The sequence below is a fragment of the Indicator indicator genome, chromosome 17, assembly GCF_027791375.1.
Source record: "Indicator indicator isolate 239-I01 chromosome 17, UM_Iind_1.1, whole genome shotgun sequence".
Lineage (NCBI taxonomy): Eukaryota > Metazoa > Chordata > Aves > Piciformes > Indicatoridae > Indicator > Indicator indicator.
The window spans coordinates 5,833,190-5,851,411 of NC_072026.1; the positions used below are offsets into that span (position 1 = coordinate 5,833,190).

Genomic DNA, 18,222 nt, shown 5'->3' on the forward strand with positions numbered 1-18,222 from the left:
TTTTTTATGAAGATTTACTCTTTTTTTTTTCTTTTTTTTTTTTCCTAACCATGTAAAATAGATATTTTATAAAGGTGGTGTGTTTGAAGGTCCAGGTGTAGTAACCATTGCCATGTGTAACCACTGTCATGAACTTTTAGCTCCAGCTGATGTTTGCCAAACACAGAGCACTATGGAATCCCATGGTGTTCCTTAGTTTTTGCCCTGGTCAATAAATAGACCTCACTGAAGGCAAACCTTCTGTCTGGGCCTTGGTTTTCCTCTTTCACTCAGGTATTCTGGAAAGTGCCCTCCAGTTGCTCTGGTCCTGGTTAGCCAGGCTGCTGAGCCCTTCCTCTGTCTGTGCTGTTAATACTGTGCTGTGCCTGATTTTTCCCATCTAGGCCAGGGCAATCCTAGATATCAATCCAGCCTGGGGGGTGATGAGATTGAGAGCAGCCCTGCAGAAAAGAACTTGGGGGTGCTGGTGGATGAGAAGCTGGACATGAGCCAACTGTGCACTTGCAGCCCAGAAGGCCAATGGCATCCTAGGCTGCATCAAAAGCAGTGTGGCCAGCAGATGGAGAGAGGTGATTCTGCCACTTTGCTCTGGTGAGACCTCACCTGCAGTACTGCACCCAGCTCTGGAGCCCTCAACACAGGAAGGACATGGACCTGATGGAGCAGGTCCAGAGGAGGGTCACGAAAATGATAGGGGGCTGGAACACCTCTGCTAGGAGGACAGGCTGAGGGAGCTGGGGGTGTTCAGCCTGCAGAAGACTCCAGGCAGACCTAATAGCAGCCTGCCAGTACTTAAAAGGGGGCTACAAGAAGGCTGCAGAGGGATTGTTTGCAAAGGCCTGCAGGGATAGGATGAAGGGCAATGGTTTGAAATGAGAAGAGATTGGATGTTAGGAGCAAGTTCTATACCAAGAAGGTGGTGGAACACTGAACAGGTTGTCCATGGAGGTAGTGGAGAACCCATCCTTTAAGGTCAGGATCAACAAGGCTCTGAGCAACCTGCTCTAGTGGAGGGTGTCCCTGCTGACTACAGGGGGCTTGGACTAGACCTTTGGAGGGCCCTTCCAACCCAAACCATTCTATGATTAATTCACAGGAGGAACAATTTTGTAGCTGCTTTGCTGAGTTCCTGGGGAACAACAGCATTGGTGTGAGTAATCCACAATAAATAATGCACAGCTCATGCTGAATGTTTATGGCTTCAAAGGCAAGTCTCCAGTTGCTGCATTTGGTACTGCTGAGGTCAGGCAGTGCAAACACAACAAAGAATTCCAAAAGGAAAGGGTCGTGCTGGAAATAGTTTGCTTGGTCAAATTTGTTCTCAGTGTGCTAACAACTTTGCATTGTTGTGAGTGGGGACAGAAAAGCAGTGCTGATGTGTTCCTAAATGACTTGATTTTAACTTGGGCATGACTCCTTCACTGTAAGTTAATCTTTCCATAGAGATTTCTACTGTATGAAAAAAAATTCCAAAGGGAAGCTTTGGAAAGGATTGGAGACAGAAGCAGGGACTATATGGAGTAAATGATGCAAAAGAATTGCTGAGTAAGTTAGGGCCTGGGCCCACTGCTTTTGTGGCTTGTTGTCCCTTTTGGCTTTTTCTACTTTTTTCTTTTCACTGTTCAGTAATTGGGAAGAGTAGTGGAACCTTGCTAGGATAAAGACTTGAAGAGCCAGGAAAAAAGTTTCTACTCTGTTTTCTCATCCCCAAAGGCAGCCACTCTAACAGGGACGTCAGCTCTACACAGAGGTTGCAGTTTTGGGTAGAGAAGTGCATCAGTAAGAGCATCCTGTGAAACTGGATGCAGAGTTGTTCTGGGGAGTGCTTACGATGTAAATTAAACACAAAGGACCTGGAATGAGGGAAAAGCAATTCTCTCATACAGGTATTGGATTGGTTTGGTGCAGTCTTCTCAATCACCTGGGTCCTGGCCAGGTGGTGGTTAAGGGTGAGAAGTTCAGGCAGATCCTAATAGAGATGCTCTTTGTATTTCACTTTCCTTAGCCTTACTCTTCCTCCTCCTTCCCCCAACAAGTTAAAGCCGTTGGAGTCATCAAAGCAAAGGCAATGAAAGGCATCCTATCACCTCCCCCACAGCAGGGGGGAAACGAGGAAGGGTTTGAGTAGCAAAAGAAAATGTGTGCAATGCAGAGGATCTAAATAGTACTCTTGCCTCTGCTTTTTTAAAGGAAAATCAAAGGGTTTCCCTGTTCCTTCACAGATTAAAGCACAAACTGAGCATTATGCATGATTTCAGAACCTGAGGGTTTTCAGGAGATCAGCCTTGACAGCTATTAAGTAATAATTTGGACAGACCACAACAGCTGTTTGGGACAAAGCAGCTTTTATGGAGCTCTTGCCTAAAGACAAGTTACAAAATAAAAAGCTAGAAACAAACAATCCAATGGCTCTCAGTTTTATTAAATAAGCAATTTTTTAATATATATATATATATATATAAAGTATAACATGTTTCATATTATTAAATAATTGTGCAAACCTTTAACACAGAGCAGAGGGGGAAAACAGGCAAGAGCCTGAACTTCTTTTAGATTCTTCTCTCCATTTACACTTTAAATACTGCAGACCAAAAGCAGAGATGCTGTGTGATGGCTGGTCAGAGGCTAACCAAACATTGGCATGAGAGTACTGTCAGGGTGCACTTGTTCTTTTCCAGTTGAAATATTGCAAGAAGTAAGCAGGGCTCTGTCACACAGACAAGCCAAGAGGATTATTAAAGCTCACCACAGAAATAAGGGCCAGATCTAATGACCTGACTGGGAGGTGTCCTCTAGCACTAAATGCTTCAGGTATTTTGGCAAGCCAAGCTCAAGTAAAATCTCCCTCCGTGGAGCAAAGTCTGACAGAACTCACAGTTCCTTCTCTTTAGCATGGAGCTTTAAAAGCTCACTAGAGTCAAAGCACGTCCCTTGAGCCGCTCCTGTTTGTGCTTTGTGCACGCTGTGTGTCACCACCGCGCTCCTGGGCCAGCTCCTCTGCGTGCTCTGACCTCACAAGGTACGACTTGAGGCCTCAGAAGCGCGTCGGGGGAACTCACCTAGACGGATGACTTGGGTTTGTTGTTTTTCCTTTGTTTAATGTGAAGCCTTCTGCTTGTTCCAAGCAACCCTTACCCACACCTTCTCTTTTGAAGTGTAGAGTTCAAGCGTTTCCACAGAGGCAGGACGGACTTCGTGCTAGTGAATGAGTCACATGCAGCAGCAACTGGAGCAGCGCACGCTCGACTACCACAGAGCTTCACCAATACCACGGACTGGTGTCACACCCATTTGCACTCAGTTTGTCATTAAGACTTACATTATATTTGGGTCAACCAAAAAAACCCAAAGAGATTTATAAAATTTTACAACCATTCAACAGTTAAAATGTTTCATTCTACAAATGAATAAAGCCAACTACTGCAGCTCAATAGGACGAGAGGACTAACAGGAGTGAAATCAGCGATATGTACAATTTAATACATTACTGACTTGTCATTCTTACCAAAAGGAAAAAAAAAAACAAAAAAACCCACCCCAAACCTTAAATAACTTAAAACTGACATCCCAGAAAGCATGTGAGTCATGAATGGAAGGTTCTACACTTTTTAAAGTGACAAATCATAGCTAAAGATGAAAGCTCAGTAAAGCACAACTCTCAGAGAACACTCTGGCTCCAGTAAAGCATTCAAGTCTACTGCTTTAACTCCTGCAGGTTGCAGTAGGCCAGGATTTTACCTTCCCACTCTTTGTGTTTTTTTTTTTTCCCTCATCTCGAATTGTTGATTTCATGGATTTTTATTAAAATATAGTTTCTAGAACTGTTCTCTTACAGTTTTAAAAACATTTAAATACCATGCTCTCAAAAAGAGCATTTATACAAAGTCTTCTATTTACACTATAGACAGTTGTGAGCAGGTGGTAGTAAGAGCAACTCTTCCATGTTAGAAGAAATCTAAGCTTATGAGCTGAAGATGAATTGAATGTGTCAGTGTTTTGAACTGGCTTGTAAACATAGCTGAAAAACAGATGTGGGTGACTGAGTTAATCACCGAAAGGAGCTGATTAGGAAAGACTACATCACGTACAAAAGCAGGGTTACCTCTAAGGAGAGCTACACAAGCACAGAATTTGCAAATTATTTCCACAAGGCTACGTTGCCCAGTCTGTAACTCTGCACATGATGGATGCTGAGAGGTCTAAAGAGAAGACAGTTTGCCTCCAAAGTGCCTTAGGGAAAGAGGGATGCTGGGTTTGTATTGGCAGAGCATTCTCATTGCTTAAAGAGGAATTATTCTATCAGTAAGACAGCAAAATAAAATGACTAGACAAATCCTACAGAAATGAGTATCTCCATAAACCACCCAATGCTCCAGACAGAAATTTCTGCTCAGTTTTCCACCTTAGAAAACATCAAGAAACACCTTACTAACCCTCCTTACAACAGCTTATCTCTAGAACTGGAGAAAAAGGGAACAAACATTTTTTTCTACATACAAATATTTAATTCCATGCAAGATGGAAAACGTTGAGTGCACAACATACTTCATTTAGTACCTAAATAATTCATAAATTAATCTGTTGAGAACGAAGCAGGGCCTCTAGCAATCCTATTGTTACATTTTTCAACACATGCAGATGAGTCAACAGCAACATCTTTACATAAAGTTTAGTGCAAGAATGTGTCTGCTTTAAATAAATAAGACTAAAGATAACTATGTAGTAATGCTTGAGGTGTACACACAGCATCTGTGCACATAATAAACCTGTTCTGAAAAGTTGTCCTTGTTTGTCTTATAAACTACAAGTGCCCATTTGAAACAAAAAACAAAACAAAACAAGATCCATAATTACTCATGGGCTACTACTTCCCTGTGACACATGGTGTCACAAATGTTGTGGTGGATAAAATGTTAATACTGAAGTTAATCTAGAGATTATTAGTATTATTAGTATTATTTTTTTTATACACAGTTTTTATACAATCAAGAAAAAAGAGATACAATTTGTATCAACAAACAAAAGGTCATTTCTGGTTATTTGAGGCATTGCTCTCAGCTGCTTATACCATGCAAGAGAAGAGAAGAATTAATTGCAAATTAAAAATAGGAAAATGCTGGTCGGTGAGAAATGTTTTTGAAAACTGGTCAAGAATTAAGTTTGGTTTCCCCAACTACTATAAATGTCTGAATATTAATTTCTGCCCTCCCCCAATTAACACAGATGATAACCAGCTCATTGTTTTTTAAATGTCAAATGTAAAAAACAGAATCACCTTTGAGTTAGCTCCTTTTAAATACATAATGCCACGTGGTGTATTTAATGGTCATTATGGGTGTTCCCTGCACCGACACAAGATTATTGATCCTGTGTGAAATGATACAGGTATCAAATCTCTCTAATTGTGCTTTGGTGGTGGTTCTTTTTTGTTTTTTTTTTTTCCAATATGATAGGAACCTATTTTGCCACATGATAAAGAGCCCACAGGATGTTTTGAATCAACCCGTTACAGTAACACAAGTGGAGGAAATGATATAAACTCTGTTCCTCAGACAGACAAGATAACTAGAAAGCAGCATGCAAGCCGTTATCAAAACACCAGAAACAACCCTGACTGCAGCCTCACGTTCTGTGTGTTTCACAGTAAGAAACATTTAGGCAGTGTCACACCTTCTCATGAAGAAACAAAAGGCCAGAAACCAGGCCTTCTCAACTTTCATGAAAAAAACTACAGTAGAAGTCAACAAGTCCTAGCTCGAGCCCTGTCGAGTTAGTCGTGGTTGGAAATGCTGAAATATACAATGGAGTCAAAAAAGGGCGTCCAGTCAGTGCAGCTTAAAAAAAACAAGAAACGCCTCTTTTGGAGACATTTAGCTACAAAGGTTCCCACCCTGAGCAAGATAACAGTTTGCGCAAACAATGCCACACAAAATTAGCTCACCTGTTGAGACAGGAACTCTAGAAGCCTTCATGAGGCAAATGCACACCTCTGCGTGGATCTGAAGAGCAAACACAAAGGCCAGCTTTGCCACAAACCCCAACTGTAGCAACTCTTTTCAAGAAGCAGCCCCTTCTCAAGTGGATCTTCTGCAGCCATCACAAATACGGGGCTGGCTCGAGCATCAGCCTCGCCCCCAGAGGAAGGGCTGTAGTTGCTGATGAACTTCCACCTTAAAATCCAAGGTTGAATCATCCCATTCACATAAAACTGCCAATTTCCTTTCAACTTATCCAGACATCTGGGCCAGCAGCTGGCTCACTGCACTGCTGAGAGGCAGTTCTGAAGAGAGAAGCTACAGTTGAACTTGTTTGAGTTTATTGAATGGCTCTTACGCCTTCAACACTCCTTAAAGTTTTGGTCCCAATTTAATCAAGTATTTAGCTTTTGTTGGACCGAGCCAAGGTATTGGACAATAGATACTCAGCCTCCTGGGGAACAGTTTTGAAATTCAAGTACCAGCAACAATATTGACACTTGAAAACTGAAATCAGGTTTTGGGGCTTTGGTTTGGTTTGTTTTTTTTTTTTCCTTTTACAAATTTGAGTAATTTTTGTCGAGTTTACTTTTTCATCACTATTTCACAATGCCGATTGGCAGTGTCAAACGACAAAGCTGAAGCCCTACAAGTCATCTGGGTGTGTATAGAGCATATCCTTTAAAGGCCAAATAGGTATTTGTAAGCAAATTGAAAAGTGTACACTAAGACATGCAATATAATTGCTTAACAGTTGTTTAGTAACACCAAATGTGACGTCGTAGTTCTTAATGAGCTATCCATGCAGCAAGGTATGCATTTCCTATAAAATACTATTAAAAATCCCTAGATTGAAAATCTGGAAATTTACAATACAATCAACTCTTAAGATAGTGCCTCAGCATATATATGATTGCTACTGTGTACAGGATTTGATACTATCTTAGTAGAAAATATTTACAAGGGATTGGCCCCTTCCTCCTTCATTTGAGTTTTCCTGCGGGTCCTACACGCCGTAGTTGCCTTTATCCAGAGGAGGCTGTAGCGCTTTAACGCCCTGTTCTTAACTTGGCAACAATCATCGCTGCCAGCTGCTGTGCATCTGTCATGTGGGGATTCTTTTCCATCACAGAAAGGACAATGCTTGGAGGGAAAATATTGCAGAGGTTCTTGTACGTTTGATACTGATGTTCCGGGATGACGTGAGGTTCCCGCGGCTCACCACATATCCCAATCCAGGGATTCCTCCAGAGCTGCTCCATCTTCTCAGGCATGCTTCTGACCATGACAGGCTCGTAACACGGCTGCATGAGGTTGTTACTCAGTGGGTACGAGTGGTAAGTGTAGGAGTCTGATGCACATGGCAATGGGTCCCAACTAGCGTGCTGCTCTCGACAGAGAGGTGGTCTCCTCTGCCTCGTGGGGTTGCTCTCGTAAAGCCGTGAGTCAGAGATGCTGTCCATCCTCGTCATGACCAAGGCACGGCTTGGCTGGGCAGTTGATGGATGAACGTTTTGAGGCACAGGGTATTCTCCTGGACAACTGGACCGTGCTCCAACAACTGGATGCTGGGCATGTAGCCCTAAGTGGGAAACTGACTGTTTGCGAAGGGATTGCTTAGGCTCTTCAGTTCCGTAACTCTGAACTCTATTTAAGGCTTCATGGTAACCATGGGAAAAAGGCTGAAGACGATTTTGCGATGGCAGTCTGTGGATCTTCACATTGTCTTCTGGACTGGCATCTGCTACACCCAGATACAAGTCATTGTAAGAGGAATAAGAATCATTACTTGTATGGCTTAAGCAACTGTCAGGACAGGGGCTTGAGTTTCTAGAATACATCCCCTGGTCCATATCAGCCCCGTAATAATCTGTGTTACGGATACTACTTATGCTCAAGTTGGAGAAATCACTGAGTAAGGAGTAATAGCCATGGTCCCCCAAGGACTCGTATTTGGGATACTGGTCAGTATAGCTAACTGAGGTGCCATGGCTATTGGTGACTAGTATAGGAGGATATTGCACACTGGACATATGTTCCAGTGAGGATTTCTGATGCATGAACTGTGAGGAACCTGGCACCGGGCTGCTTGCAGAACGTGTATTTAATGCACCAGCTGCATGGCTTTTTGGTGGAGGGAGCGTTGGTACACTTAGTGCAGAAACCAGCGACGGGACAGAGCTGGCCTCGGACTTCCGGGCTACTGACAACTTTTCCTCAGGCTCCACAGCTACTGATCTAATGCTTGGATCTGACTGGCGTTTTGGGGCAATGCGTTTCACTTCAGAACTGATTTCTCCTTTGGAGCTGGATGGCCCTGTGCCACATTTGGCCAAGGCTCCCTCACTCATAGTTTTCACAGCAGATAATTTGGCACTTATTCGAAGCTCATCCGCTACTGACCTTTGAGGCTGGTTTGCCCGTTCGGGGTGGTAATATTTACATTTGTGCCCATAGGTGCACTTTTTACCTGGAAGAGAAGTGTTTTTAAGGTTAAACAAACCAAAAACTAATCAAACACACCAGTTGCTAGCTTTTTTTCCTTTGTATTTTTCACCACTTCTCACTCAATAGTAGTATTTCTGTACTGACCCCCTAAAAGAATAATTATCTCTATGTATCTTTATCTATTATATATATCTAAATATATCTATTGTATATACAGGCAACCACAGACTCTGCTACCTGTATCTACGGATATCAGTGCATCAAGAACTAGATACATCAGTTTTCTTCCTGCTGGCTCATGACTTCAATGCTGACAACATACACATTGCTATATAAAACCAAACAGCTCTAACATGGTTTGTGTAGTTATGAATGCCCTTCCCTAGACACAAAGCAGAAGAAAATAGCAAAAAGCTGTGTTACCCACAAGGTACACTTGGTAATCCTGCATTTTCTGCTATATGACTTTTATTAATATGTGTACGAAGGGTATGAAAATGGATATTTATAATGCTTGGATGGCAACGTGAATCCTAGAATGGTTTGTGTTGGAAGGGACCTCCAAAGCTCATCCAGTCCAACCCCCTGCAGTCAGCAGGGACATCCTCCATTAGAGCAGCTTGCTCAGAGCCTTCTTGAGCCTGACCTTGAATATCTCCAGGGATGGGGCCTCAACCACCTCCCTGGGCAACCTGTTGCAGTGTTCCACTGCCCTCACGGTGCAGATCTTGTTCCTAACATCCAGTCTAAATCTACTCTTCTCTAACTTCAAACCACTACCCCTTGTCCTATCACTACATGAAAAATTACTTCTATTTTTTTTTTCCCACTAATGATAAGGCATTAGTTAATTGCTCCTTTCACCTGCCACTGAGTGTAACAAATCCACCTGTCTTGGGCACCTACCATAAGGACACGGTTGTTTCTTATGTTCAGGAATAACTGGCCTTTTCCTTAAGAAATTTTCAAGGCTTGGACCATGGCGTCCTAAAGGATCATCAGGAGGCATAAATCTAAGGAGAAAGAAACAGAGTGTGACTTGCGGTTCTTACCGAGGATTCCGAACTAGCAAATTCCTTTGCTTCTGAAGAAAAAAAAAAAAAAACAAACAACCAAACAAACCCATACTTGTCATTCACAAAAGAATACATCAGCAGCCTCTCCTCTATGAACTTCTTCCACTCTGGTTTTTCATTCTGAAGGTCCCGATAGTTGTCGTTGGATACGATGATGCCATCCGAGTCGAACGCCAGTTTCACTATGAATCGGTCGTCGTAGCAAACCACTCTCCTTCCCTGAACCCTTCGAGATGGGGTGAACACAAGAATTTTTTCTTTCTCCAATTTCCGTAGGATTTCTTGATCTGTAAAATCAGTTGAGTTGAACAGCTTTTAAAACAGCTTTAAAAGAGAAAGGGTAGCTTTGGAAACGTGAAGTTTCTTGCTGGCTTTTCTGACAGTGTGTTTGTAACTACATTCACGTACAGCTCCCATTATCACTAAAAAACACCTAGATGAAGGGAGCCGTTTTATTTCAAGGTGCTGGTTCAACAGTTCATCTTCATGATCACTCTATTCCTCTACAAGCAGCCATGTGCCTATGCTCAGTCTTCCTGAACACACCAAGAACTCTGTTGTTACTGTATTACAATAGCCTTCTTGTTAGCCTGGAATAAAACGTAAGTACTATGGGTCAAAACGTGCTGCCTGTTCATGGTGATCCTACTAAATGAGTCCCTGGCCTGACAGTCCTTGCTTTATACTCACCCAGCAACTAACAATCAGTTCCTGTATGCTTAAAAACATTTGCTAACGGGAAAATATGACTGCTGCTTCTCAAAAGCATTGAGTTACAAAAACCCAGCACTGTTTCCAGGCGCAGTCACCCAAAAGCATGTTTCCTCACCAGTGAAACTGTTGTGTTTCCAAATGGACCTAACATCCACAGTCCAGTCTGTAGCACCCATCAGAATCACAAAATGGCTTAGGTTGGAAGGGACCTCCAACTCTCCTGCCACTGGCAGGGATGCCTCCCCACCAGACTTGGCTGCTCAAAGGCCTCATCCAACATGGCCTTGAACACCCACAGGCAGGAGGCATCCAAAACCTCCCTGGCAGCCTGTTCCAGAGTCCCACCAACCCCATACTGAAGCACTTCTTCCTCAGATCCAGTCTAAATCTACTCTCCCTCAGCTTCAAACCATTTCCCCTTGTCCTATTGCTAGACACCCTTATGGAAAGTCCCTCTCCAACCTTCCTGTAGGATCCCTTCAGGTACTGGAAGGCAGCTCTAAGGTCCCCCTGGAGTTTCCTCTTCTCTAGGCTGAACAGCCCCAAGCTCCCTCAGTCTATCCTCATAGCAGACGTGCTCCATCCCTTCGATCACCTTTGCAGCCCTGTTCTGGACTCACTCCAACAGCAATGTCCCCTTCTTATGATGGGGATACCAGAACTGGAGGCATTATTAGAGGTGGGGGTCTCACAAGAACATAATAAAGTGGAAGAATCACCTCTCTTGACCTGCTGGCCACACTCCTCTTGAGACAACATGGTTGTGTATTAATGGAATACTTTTATTCTTTTTTAAACCAAAAAGTCAAAGAAAATCTTGATCTGTTACCTGTAATTGGTGCATCAGGTCGAGACTGTTCTTTTCTCCATGCAGGCACAAACACAGTGATATCTTTGTGTCCTTTTTCCAAAAACCAATCCACAGCTAGCTGAATTCCCCGACAGGAAAATCCTTCTTTATTCCCATGGCTGAAAAACATGAAAAAGTTTCAGAAACAGCAAGGACAAAAAGTTATTTTTGGGTTTAGTTTTTGTTGTGGTGGTAGTGTTTTGGGGGTTAGATTTTTCTTCTGCTAAAACTGCTCTGGTCTAAGGATACCAGGGAATTACAAAGTGTCTAAAGATGAGTAAACCCTTTAATTCTTTTAATTAGACCAGCTTATGAAATTGGAAAAAAACAATTGTCCAGCCCTGTTCAGCCACAAGATTATAGCAACTCTAGAAATGGTGAGATTCCACTATCTCGAAAGCAAAAGCAAACAAATGTGAATTTTTTTCCACTTCTTCATTTTATTAGATGAGCTAATGAAAGAAAAATCACTTTCCCTGATAAACTGAACTTACAGAATCACAGAATGTTAGAGGTTGGAAGGGATCTCTAGAGATCATCCAATCCAACTCCCCCTGCCAAAAGCAGGATCACCTAGGGATCCTGCTGTAAATAGTACTATAAAAGTTATCAAGAACAAAAAAGAAATGAATGATGCTGGCTGCCATGGGTGAGAGGTGCTTTTAAACATCCAGATTAAAAAAAAAAAAACAAAAACCACATTTCTCTACTACTAAATATTCTGCATTTTTATAAGGGCTTTTTTAAGGGAAAGAGTAACTCAAAATTGTTTAAGCCCTGCTCCCATGAAAACTGTGTTTTCTGAAACACACATGAGTCTCTAAAACAGCACCAAGGTAAAAGGGAGTAATTTTAAAACTAGCTTACGAAGTTTCTGCAAGAAAAAAAATTAATTCTTCAGAGGTTTGATAGAAACTAAGGAGAATCTTTACTAAGAATCTTACTTAGTGTCCCTCACAAGTGGACCTATCTTGATTAACTAAACAAAGCAAACTAAAGAATCAGGTTTTAAATCCTCTCAAGAAACAGTTTAGGAATGCCTGAATAGTAAATAAGCACATACACAGAGAACACAACCTTAAGCTATGATATCTTTAGAAATTAGTCTAGACAGGTAGGGAAAGGGGGAGAGGGGAGCTGGAATACTGATTACATCTGAAGGATTAACAGCATAATCAAAACCTGGGCTAAAGAGTCCATAAAAAGGTGTATTATCAGTGTAGATATACTACATGACTTAAAATGACTTTGCCACCAAGCCTGGGTTTTCTCATATGTATTTTAGTGATTTATTCTTTTCAAATGTTGTGGCAGGGAGACCTACCTCATAGCCACATTGCTTCCATCAATGACAATTGGCCTCAAGTTATCACTGTTATCCACAACTTCATCTTCAAGTGACAGTTCAGGGCTTGCTATTTCCTTTGGGCAAGGGCCTCTTGGCACCAGAGTACTAGTGGTACTGCTGGCACTGCTTTGTCCCTCCGATTCACTTTTGTTGCCAAGTCTCACAAGCTCTGCCAGAACATCATTGATGAGTGCATCTGCTCCCAATTTATTCAGTACAGCCTGGATCTGATCTCCCGCATACCCAAGCTTTAAAGCAAAATCCATTTTAGCTTGGTATTCCTTGTCCAAATTTGGTTTGCATTCATCTAGCTTCAAGTCTTGTGTGATACTGCTCTGCGAAAAACTTGGGCGATCCAAGCAAGGAGACCGACAGAGTGGCCGATGTGGTTTAGTGGAAACCTCCTTTTCTCTCCACTGAGTATTGCTACAGCTGCTTTTGAAGTATGGTTGCTCAGGTTCACTTTCTGAGCTCGTCCATTCCTCAGATTCAGCACTGCATTCCCCAGCATCTTGTTCCACGTTTCTGTCTTCTCTGGAGCGCCTCTTCTCCATTTTCAGCTTTCCTACCATAGACCAGGCCGTCATCACGTTCAGCTTCCAGCCAGAGCTCAGTTCTCTTTCATTTCCAAAGCCACCTGGAATTCATACTCAATTGCATCGTGTTGGACAAGTAAAAGTTTCCACGAGGTGGGAGTTAATTTGCCTTGCTTACTATGTTCTGGCATAAACAACACCAACATGAAGTTCCTTTAAAAAACAACGAACAAAAAACACAGAGAAACAAAACAAACAATTAGCTTTTGACAAATTCTATGAAATATTCAACTGCAATGATTTTGTTTACAAGTCAGCAGAGGTCCCCACTCATTCACTTTCTGTGTAAAAAAAATTGATCATAATAAAGCATATAATTATGTTGTCTCTTTCATCAGGAATTAAACTCTCTTTCCCTCCCCTAGTTACTCTGCGTGCAAAATAAAAATTACACTTCTCACACAATAAACTTACAGCTAGAATTAATGAAGTAGCTCAGTAACACTTAAAACAGAATAATAATAAATCAGAAAAGGCTGACCCAGCACTCTGATTAGAAACCTGTCTTCACAGCCTTCTGCTGCAGGAACAGCCTGTCTACATCAGGAATGGCTATGTGGAGTTTCAGTCTGCATGAAATCTAACACAAACCATTTCAGCCTCTTTCAGTCAGGGTGTACTATCAGAACTGACCAGTTAAGTTGCCTGCCAGCTGGCTGCTGCATGTAAAGGTCAATTACAAGATGCACAAAAGTTCTACACAGCACTCATCTTGTGCTCTGTTTACTGCACCTACTGCACTGAAAAGTCCTAAGTCAAGGATGGGTATTAGTGTATTTTGACTGAACGTCAGGATAGACACTCAAAATTCTTGCCTTATACCAGAGGAAAAATTGTTCAAAGAATTCTAGTGATAGGTCTGAGAAACTAGAGGATTCAAGTGACCTGTGAAGGACCAAACCAGCAGTTTTGGGCTCCCCAGTTCAAGAGAGACAGGGATCTACTTGAGAGTTCAGTGGAGGGCTAAGTGGATAATTGAGGGACTGCAGCACTGCCCTATGAGGGTAGGGATGCTGGATTAGATGATCTTTCAAAGTACTTTCCAACCCCTACCATTCTGTGATAGAGCTATGCATATTTTATATAAAATGGTAAAAACCTAGATATAAATGCAGGGAACTGGAAAAAATAGATTAACAAAACAGTTAGCTAGAGGCCTGCTTTCAGAAAGCTGCAAGTCCCACTTGCCTCTGTAGAGCAGTAAACTTGAGAATGCAGGATCCAGTGTAAGGAATAACAAATGAGGTAACATTCTGGAAGCAGCCATCCATTTATTTTAAATCCACTTTCTCATTTTGATAAATCTTGCTTTTCTTAAAGTCACCTCTTTTACACGTAACTACAGACAAAAAGCAGACTGAAATAAAAGGTACTAAATTTCTGAAAGAGCACAGGTTTAAAGCCACATTCACTGCAGAGACTTCTGCCAGCAAAATGTGGTCCAAAGAGGCACAAGCATGATCCTGGGTTTAAACAGCACTGACGTAAGAAGCACCTAGCACTGATACCAGTTTTCCAGTATAGCTTTGCTTTGAATAGTACATCCAGTTGCCTTTGTGTTCTGACAAATACTGCAGATACAAGCCCTGGATGCATGAAAAGCTCTTTCCCATGATTCCTATGAGAATTTTTGTGATACAAAACAGGCACGACTTTGGCACCGGAACAGAGATTGGTCAAAGATTTCCCTTCCTAATAAGCAACTCATGCATCCAAAGAGAAGTTACAAAACCACCCAAAAAAATCAGAAATATAACTCATGCTTTTGAGGGGTTGGTCACTACTGTAACTAATAATAAACTTAGATCTCTTTCATGCACCTTTTTCATCTCCTCTCACGTCTCTTCCACTCCTTCAGGCTATGAGTAATCATTAAAAGAAGACAAAAATTTCCTCAAAAGAGCGTAAGCACTCTACCAAGTCCATCAATTATTTATAGAGAGGACAGTATCAAATACACTTGTATTCAAAAGCTTTTTAAACACGATTCCCATCTCCCCAAGAGACCACAGTGGCTCTTATTTAATTACTGTGGTCTACCAAAACAGCAAATAACAGGAGAAATACTCCCTTAATGTACAGCACGGTAACTCTTTTCATGTACAGCAATGCCAAGTCTAAGGACTAAATATTGGAATCTGTCTTGGGGAGAAAGTTGTGTCTAGCATAGGTAGAAGAGCACCTCTGACATTGCTCATTTTATTATTTATTTGATTTTTCTTCCTTTAAATTATTCTACAGAGTGAAGTAGATACTGAAATCCAAAGAACAATAATGAAAATACTGACATGCATGAACGTATTCAGTGATGCAAAAATAAACAACATAGCCCCCAAAATCTTACATATTAAAAGTATCTTTAAAATCAGAAACCTACCTTGTACTATTTTTTTCCTGAAAAATAGTACAGACACTTTACAAAGCATAAGCCACAAAAAGAAAATGAAAGACCCATCAGCATGTACATCAGTCAGAGTTTATTCATTCCAAGCTTTCCTATCTTTTCATTTTTAGGTAGTAAGATGCTGAGAATCATAGCCACTGATAGACCACTCATCCCAGAAAGCCTTTTTCCTTGACTGCTTCCCTACATTAAACGGTGGCTTTCTGTTCCCTACGGGACTGTTTCAGAGAACAACAGGTCTAGAAGGGTGATAAAATTTATTATCAAAACCATAAAAACGTCAAAGGATCTCCAAGACAGGCCCCTATTGGCTTAACAACAACAAAGCCATGAAATTGTCTCAAAGTGAAACAAAGATTATTAATCCGTGAAACATTTGCACAGTAATTACCTTAAATTGGCCAAACTAACATTCTACAAGACTGCACTCTAATTTATGACCTCTACTTATATATCTCACTTGGCGGTAGTAATTTTACATACTGGTAGAAATGGCAGATACAATCTGGAACACAATGAACATCAACCCAAACTTTCAGTGACACTGGAAAGTACCTACCTACTAAAGGTATGTATTTGAAGAATATGTGTGCTTACAAATGAATAATTTTAGGCAAATGCCTTAGATTGAACACTTACTTGTGAGCTTTGTTTCCTTTGGGGATAAAGATCTTTCACATTCTGTCCAAATCACTTGTGACATCTTTAGAGTGGCTAAGAGGGGACTATTCCCCTCATTAAATGTACAGTGTGGGGGGGGAAATGTTTAGAATTTAAAAAATAGAATATTCTAAAATATAGTCCTGGTTCTTTAGTTAAGCACAGTCCGAGTTAAAATTCGTTTGGATGAAATGAACAGCCACAGTGTGGCCAGCAGATGGAGAGAGGTGATTCTGTCACTGTATTCTGCTCTGGCGAGACCTCACCTGCAGTACTGCATCCAGCTCTGGAGCCCTCAACACAGGAAGGACATGGACCTGGTGGAGCAGGTCCAGAGGAGGGTCACGAAAATGACCAGGGGGCTGGAACACCTCTGCTATGACCACAGGCTGAGGGAGCTGGGGGTGTTCAGCCTGGAGAAGAGAAGGCTCTGCAGAGACCTAATAGCAGCCTGCCAGTACCTGAAGGGGGCTACAAGAAGGCTGCAGAGGGACTGTTTGCAAAGGTCTGCACTGACAGGACATGGAACAATGGCTTGAAATTAGAGGAGACTGAGATTGGGTGCTAGGAACAAGTTCTGCTGACTGCAGGGGGGTTGGTCTAGATGAGCTTTGGAGGTCCCTTCCAACCCAAACCATTCTATGATTCTATGATTTTCTGCTACAGTTTGATAGCTCTAAAGCATGAAAAGCATACAGCAAAGGTGTCTAGCCTGAGCGATAACCAGTAACGGTCTCAAAATTACTCCAAACAGCATCAAATGTGATGCTCCCACTTGTTCATGCCCTTGTTGTGATGCACATACATGGAAACACAAACACACACTGCAGAGAGGGCTGCTCAAAAGCCTAGTTCCATTTGGAAATCAAACTAATTACAGAAAATACTTCTAAATTGTGTCCTAAAAAAACCAACAACCCTAAAGGCCCAGGCTGTCAACCAACAAAATTTTTAAGAAACAAGAACCATATTCAAAGTCCTTTATACAATATGGAATAAAAATACAGTTTCCTTGCATTTTAACAGAAATTCCACTGTTGATTAGCTAGGCTGAGGTGAGACTCAGATTAAGCAAGATTTAGATAGTTACTGCTCTTTAAGATTAGGCAAGATTTAGATAGTTACTGCTCTTTAAGATTAGGCAAGATTTAGATACTTGCTGCTTTTTAATATTATGCAATCAAAAAGTATCCCTCTAAATACTTTAGATATCATTATTATTTTCTTTGGAGGTGATGTTCTCTCACACAGCACTAACAGCAGTATATTTACAACCCAAGTACTTGCCAGTGTAGATGTATTAACCATTTTAAGATGGAATGGAATGGATTTCAATTAGGTCTCATACATAAGCTTGTACCTTGCCAAAACTGAAACAAAGGAATTTTAAAAATTACAAAATATTTTAAAACCCAGGTTACTAACACACTGCATCCTCAGCTCACAAAATACTTCATCTGAGGAACAGTAATTTGCAGTAAGGCTCAGTTTTTCAGATTTACAACACTACTGCTTTGGCACTGGACAAAGAACAGCCTGGTGGTGTTGGTCCAAATTTAAAGACCTCCATTCCTTTTCCCCCGAACATGTCACAAGAACATTTTTGGCTTTTGTTAAACTTAGCATGCCTGGTTTTCCACCTCTAGTAAATAATCCTGTCCCCTTTGCCAGTCGAAAGCTTGTAAGAATGATCAGCCACAGGATCTTAAGACTGGAAACAGCCTTGAAAGTATGATGAAGAGAAAGGAGGTTAAGTTTTCAGATTTAAATTGATTTGACTTCAACAAATTATTTTCCAGAAGTAAGCCATTTAAACCAATTTTTAGAGGTCTTATTTAAAAAAATAAATATTTATTTAAATTGTAAGCAATGTTCCTTCCCAACTGGAAATGAAATTAACTGGACTCACCCAGATATTATGATTTTTTTTTACAGGAATCATAAAATTTCAATTTTTTAAGCTTTGTTTGTAAATTACAACTAAGTTTTGCTCTTAGTTTTTTCCCTTTTTCTCAACTGATAATGAATATATCTTATGTGTATATAAACTGATTTCAACATTTTCTTGCATTTTCCTAATTCTACTTCTCTCATTTTCTGTTATTTACCATGATACAGCCATTTACCATACATTTCATTTTGTCCTTCCCT

At 41.1% G+C, this 18,222-nt stretch overlaps 1 protein-coding gene across 1 annotated transcript; it reads right to left on the bottom strand.

Moving 5' to 3' along the window:
* Nucleotides 1-7,024: 7,024 nt before the first annotated feature.
* On the bottom strand, nucleotides 7,025-12,998 carry ZC3H12B (zinc finger CCCH-type containing 12B). The gene is made up of 5 exons (XM_054388698.1): nucleotides 12,388-12,998; nucleotides 11,043-11,182; nucleotides 9,552-9,786; nucleotides 9,330-9,436; nucleotides 7,025-8,445 (listed from the first exon to the last, which is right to left on the bottom strand). Exons 1-5 carry the CDS (start codon nucleotides 12,996-12,998, stop codon nucleotides 7,025-7,027), a joined length of 2,514 nt encoding a protein of 837 aa, XP_054244673.1.
* Nucleotides 12,999-18,222: the final 5,224 nt, after the last annotated feature.

Bases quoted from the DNA above. Each gene is read 5' to 3' on its own strand.
- ZC3H12B (XM_054388698.1), bottom strand. From the start codon at position 12,998: ATGACGGCCTGGTCTATGGTAGGAAAGCTGAAAATGGAGAAGAGGCGC. The intron at 11,183-12,387 runs GTAGGTCTCCCT...CATGTTTTTCAG, and splicing joins GGAAGCAATGTGGCTATGAG to CCATGGGAATAAAGAAGGAT. The intron at 9,437-9,551 runs GTATGGGTTTGT...CTTTCTCCTTAG, and splicing joins TATTCTTTTGTGAATGACAA to ATTTATGCCTCCTGATGATC.